The 6,188-nt window shown below is 27.9% G+C and overlaps 1 protein-coding gene across 2 annotated transcripts in view; it reads right to left on the bottom strand.

Moving 5' to 3' along the window:
* Positions 1 to 246: 246 nt before the first annotated feature.
* hesx1 (HESX homeobox 1) overlaps positions 247 to 6,188 on the bottom strand; it is a 7,563-nt gene continuing 1,621 nt past the window's right edge. Inside the window, 4 exon segments of one of the 2 annotated variants that reach the window (NM_131349.1) lie at positions 587 to 762; positions 854 to 981; positions 2,503 to 2,604; positions 3,610 to 3,782. In NM_131349.1, the coding sequence (NP_571424.1) occupies positions 871 to 981; positions 2,503 to 2,604; positions 3,610 to 3,782 (386 nt within the window). In that variant the 3' untranslated portion in view covers positions 587 to 762; positions 854 to 870. 2 annotated transcript variants of the gene reach the window in all.

Raw genomic sequence — 6,188 nt, 5'->3', positions numbered from 1 at the left:
ATTATATTATATTATATAATATTATACAAAAGAACATTCTTCCAGATATGCAAAACATGTGCATATCCTCAAAACATCCACAAAAAATATGCAAAAAAATATTTGTTTTTACATTTTGTGATTTCTTTGTTTTAAAAAAATATTTCAGAGCACAAATGAACAACAGCGCCATCAAGTGTTTGCAAATTTGCCAATATTATATCATTTTATTTTACATAATGTGCTATAAAATCATGCTTCCAGTTATGCAAAATTGTAAATGCATATAATTGTAGTGATGAGAATATGCATATGGCACAATTATAGTATGTCAGAAAAATAACATGTAAAAAAAAAACCTGCAAATGTTGCTGGAATCCAACAAGTGACTCAAATGCAAATGCTGTCCTGTATGAAAGCCCCCCTCAGTGCAGCCCCTTTGTGACCCAATCAATACCTAATAGGCTTACTGAGCACTCGGTACAAGGCGCTAATTAATTTGTAGGTGGGGGTGATGTGTTTGCTTAACAGCTGGCAGAAAATAATGTTAACTTTCCTTCATTCAGACCCAGGGAAAGTTTAAAGATTTCACTTAAAACGTTAGAATAAGTTTTAGAATTATTTATTTATATTTTGACCAAACACACACAATAAAAAATAACAATAAGTATTTTTATCATTTAAATCATAAAAAGACATAACTAATAAAGACATTTAATAAATTACAATTTGGTAACAGAGAAATAATAATGATGATGATAATAATAATAATAATAATAATAATAATAATAATAATAATAATAATAAGAAGAAGAAGAAGAAGAAGAAGAAGAAGAAGAAGAAGAAGAAGAAGAAGAAGAAGAAGAAGAATAAAGAAATGTAGTTCTACTCTCAGTGTTCTTCTCTGCCGGTTTGTAAATCGCTGAGGACGTTTTTCACCATGAGGAACTGGGACTCTCTGTGCGAACGCTTCAGCTTTGCTCTTCTGTTCTGGAACCAAATCTAAAGAAAAAATATTAAACACACAGTTAAAGTCAGAATTATTAGCCCCCTTTGATTTTTTTTTTCTTTTCTAAATATTTTCCAAATGATGTTTAACAGAGCAAGGAAATTTTCACAGTATGTCTGATAATATTTTTTCTTCTAGAGAAAGTCTTTTTTTGTTGTTGATTAAAAGCAGTTTTTAATTTTTTTAACACCATTTTAAGGTCAATATTATTAGCCCCTTTAAGCTATTTTTTTTTTCCGATAAAACTGCACAGGCGCTTTTAAACATTCACGCGCATCAAATCATCTGGTGCGCGCGACACTAAAGCTCTCGTCAAGACCTCGTCAGACAGCCTCAAAGCCTCTTCCACTAGCCACTTTGGCTAGTGTGTGTGTGTGTGTGTATTAGATCAGGGGTTCCCAAACTTTTCAGCACGCGACCCCTAAAATAACAATTCCAGTGACTTGCGACCCCCAATATCCCCTGAGGTGGTTATAAATACAGAAAACTCGCATGCAATGGCGCACACACACACACCAATAGACCAAAGTCTATTATTCGTTTAATTTTTTAAATGTATTTCAGTGCTGTAAATGGGCCAGAAAGTTTAACCTGGTGTTATAAAATCAATCTGCTGCATCTGACGCTATTGCTGTCTTTAATATAATGTATTGACCCCAGGGGTCGCAATCCAATAGAACAAGTAAATAAGCTACTATAGTAACTATAAACGGCTGTTTTTTTCTCATCAGTTGGTTATGGATAAAATATGGTAATTCTTATGGCCTAATAATAATAAGTAGACTTTTGGAAATCACCAGGCGACCCCCCTTCATTGTTCCGCGACCCCTCAAGGGGTCCCGACCCCCACTTTGAGAACCACTGCTCTACAGAACAAACCATCATTATACAATAACTTGCCTAATTACCCTAACCTGCCTAGATAACCTAATTAACCTAGTTAACCCTTTAAATGTCACTTTAAGCTGTATAGAAGTGTCTTGAAAAATATCTAGTCAAATATCATTTACTGTCATCATGGCAAAGAAAAAATAAATCAGTTATTAGAGATGAGTTATTAAAACTGTTATGATTAGAAATGTGTTGAAAAAAATCTGCTCTCCATTAAACAGAAATTGGTTGGATCAATATTTTGTCTGGAATCTAAAAATGTAAACATTGAGAAAATCACCTTTAAAGTTGAACAAATTGAGTTCTTAGCAATTAATATTACTAATGAAAAATTACGTTGTGATATATTTACAGTAGAAAATGTACTAAACATCTTCATGGGACGTCATATTATCTTATATTTCTAATAATTTTGCCATAAAAGAAAAATCTGTCTATTTTTGGCTATAGCTACAGTACTGCTAAAATATAAGACTTTTGTGCAAAATTGGACTTTTTACATTATTTTACTTAGAATTTTTACACATTAATATTGGATTAAAATATATAATAATAATAAATCAGACAAAATGATATGTTTACAGTAAATGATGCAATATTTGAGATTATAAATCAGTGTTCACCTGGATTCTGTCCTCATCTAAATGAAGCTTCTTCGCAAGTTCTTCACGTATATCAATACCTGGGTATGAGTTCACTTGGAAAACACTCTCTAATATCTTGATCTGGAGGTAAATGACAAAAAAAATAATAATGAGTAAAAGTACATTTAAAAACACATTTTCTCTTAAGCATTTGCATATGGTAAAAATATATTTTTTTCCTGGCCAAAATATATTTGAAATACATGCTAAATACATGTTGTATCTGTGATGTTTACTTAAACTTAATTTTTTTTTTTAATTGAAGATACATTTCATTTAATCCAAAACATATTTCAAAATATATTTTAAGGTGAAGAAAATATTAAAGTATCCACTATTTAAACAATATATAAAAAATATACATATACAAAGAATAAAACAGAACCAAAGGTTTAGCAAGAATTAATTCATGTTTATTCTTTTGTAATGTATATATAAATTATATAAAGTTTGTAAAATTATCTAAGTTTATTCCTTGCTTGATTGGTGTGATATCTGCATTGTGTATTAAATATGTATTATATATGTATTAAAATGTGCATTTATCTCCTTGTATTGCAATATATGGAGGGTAAATTAAATTTAAAATGATTTTGAAATATATTTTTAAAAATTTTTTTCCAAAAACGGTCCAAAAATGTGTTTGCAGAAAATATTCTGCTCAAAAATAAAGGGAACACTTAAACAACACAATGTAACTCCAAGTGTTCCCTTTATTTTTTTTAACAGGTTTATTGCTAAATATTCAAAAATGGCCGAAAACTTTTTTTTTTGCCAATTTTTGTTTATTTTACAACGTGTTTAAATGTGTTTGTGTGTATACACACACACACACACACACACACATATACATTTAAATACGTTGCAAAATATAGTTAAATAAACAAAAATTGTTCATATATATATATATATATATATATATATATATATATATATATATATATATATATATATATATATATTTTTTTTTTTTTTAATACCATATGGGTTTAGATTTAATGTTATATCCATAGGCTTTTAGCCCATTTCAATGTTGGCATACTTGACAAACCTTGACAGGATATTTTCATAGACTGGGTATTTTACCTGAACACTGGAGAAGGCTGTTCTCGGCCTGCGCCCAATGTACCAGTTTAGTGTTCTCCTGTACGAGTCAGTTGGTGATTTACTGAAAGATTTACCATCTTCATTTCCTCTCACATCCACTGGAGCATCATTTTCTGTCACCACTCGACGATTCTGACATGCTGGCTTCACGTCTGAAACAAAACAAACAATGGTAGATATTATGATGATGGTAAATCATCTCGAGGGTCTCGATTTATTTGAACGAGTCGCTTCACAGAGTCGTTTCAGTCAGTGCTCATAATTATTACGGATGTCAAACTGTCAAAAGTTGCGTTTATTATTAATATTTTACATAATCTTAACTAAATCTTAACATAATCTTTACTAGTAATATTAAATTATTTGTAATATTGCAATAATAGATAATATGGTGTTATTGTGGTCGATTTTTTATTAAAAATGCACCAAAAATAGTCAAAATAGGCTAAATAACATATAATTACGTTCATTACATTTACTTTTAACAATATATTAACAGGCTGGCTTCACGTCTTAAATAACAATACAAATTACATTAGTATATGATATGGTATTAATTTTGTCGATTTTTTATTTAAAATGCACAAAAATTGTCAAAATAGGCTAAATAACATATAATTACGTTTCTATTTTACTATTAAAAGAATACTTTAAGTATATTAACAGGCTGACATCAAGTCTTAAATAAACTATTAAAAATGATGCTAGTACGAAGGGATCAATTTGTTTGAACAAATCGCTCCAGAGAATCGGTTCAGTAAACCGAGTCATCAATCAGAATTATTCCGAGACGTCAACCTGTTAAAAATTGTGTTTATTGTTAATATTTTACACAATATTTATGTTAGAAATAGATTTATTTAAAAGATAATAATATTAAATTATTTGTAATATTGCAAAGATAGATACTATGGAATTATTGTGGTCGTTTTTTTTTTAATGCACAAAAATAGTCAAAATAGGCTAAATAACATATAATTACGCTGCTTTTTTTACTATTAACAGTATATTAACAGACTGGCTTCATGGTTAAATAGCAATAAAAATTATATTAGTACGAGGTAGCGTATCAATTTGTTCGAACAAGTCGCTATAGAGAATCAGTTCAGTAAACCGAGTCATCACTCAAAATTATTCAGAGTCATCAAAACTGTCAAAAATTGTTTGTTATTAATATTTACACAATATTAACAATGTTAAAATACAAGATTTATGTTAAAAAAATAATATTAAATTATTTGTAATATTACAATAATAGATAATGTGTTATTGTGGTCGATTTTTTTTAATGCAGAAAAATTGTCAAAATAGGAAAAATAACATCTAAATAAATTTTTTACTAGTAATAATGTATTAAAAGGCTAGCTTCACATTTTAAATAGATAATAAAAATAATGTTAGTACAATTTGTTCAAACGAGTCACTACAGAGAATTGGTTCAGTAAACAGAGTCTTCGCTCAGAATTATTCAAATTGTCAAAAGTTGCATTTATTATTAATACTTTTTATAATATTATGCTCAAAAGATAGCATTTATTTTAAAAAATAACATGAAGTATCTAAGTTGAATTTGTATTTAACAATACAAATTATATTAGTATATGATATGGTATTAATTTTGTCGATTTTTTATTTAAAATGCAAAAAAATATTAAAAATAGGCTAAATAACATATAATTACGTTTCTATTTTACTATTAAAAGAATACTTGATTGATGCTAGTAGGAAGGGATCAATTTGTTTGAACAAATCGCGCCAGAGAATCGGTTCAGTAAACCGAGTCATCGATCAAAATTATTCCGAGACGTCAACCTGTTAAAAATTGTGTTTATTGTTAATATTTTACACAATATTTATGTTAGCAATAGATTTATTTAAAAGATAATAATATTAAATTATTTGTAATATTGCAAAGATAGATACTATGGAATTATTATGGTCGTTTTTTTTTTTTAATGCACAAAAATAATCAAAATAGGCTAAATAACATATAATTACGCTTCTTTTTTTACTATTAACAGTATATTAACAGACTGGCTTCATGGTTAAATAGCAATAAAAATTATATTAGTACGAGGTAGCGTATCAATTTATTCGAACAAGTCGCTATAGAGAATCAGTTCAGTAAACCGAGTCATCACTCAAAATTATTCAGACACATCAAACTGTCAAAAATTGTTTTTTAATATTTTACACAATATTAACAATGTTAAAATATAAGACTTATGTTAAAAAAATAATATTAAATTATTTGTAATATTACAATAATAGATAATGTGTTATTGTGGTCGATTTTTTTTAATGCAGAAAAATTGTCAAAATAGGAAAAATAACATCTAAATAAATTTTTTACTAGTAATAATGTATTAAAAGGCTAGCTTCACATTTTTAATAGATAATAAAAAATAATGTTAGTACAATTTGTTCAAACGAGTCACTACAGAGAATTGGTTCAGTAAACAGAGTCTTCGCTCAGAATTATTCAAATTGTCAAAAGTTGCATTTATTATTAATACTTTTTATAATATTATTGTCAAAAGATAGCATTTATTTTAAAA

Source organism: Danio rerio, chromosome 11, assembly GCF_049306965.1.
Source record: "Danio rerio strain Tuebingen ecotype United States chromosome 11, GRCz12tu, whole genome shotgun sequence".
Lineage (NCBI taxonomy): Eukaryota > Metazoa > Chordata > Actinopteri > Cypriniformes > Danionidae > Danio > Danio rerio.
The sequence above is the reverse complement of the archived record's forward strand: the minus strand, read 5'-3'. Positions and strand labels throughout refer to the sequence as shown.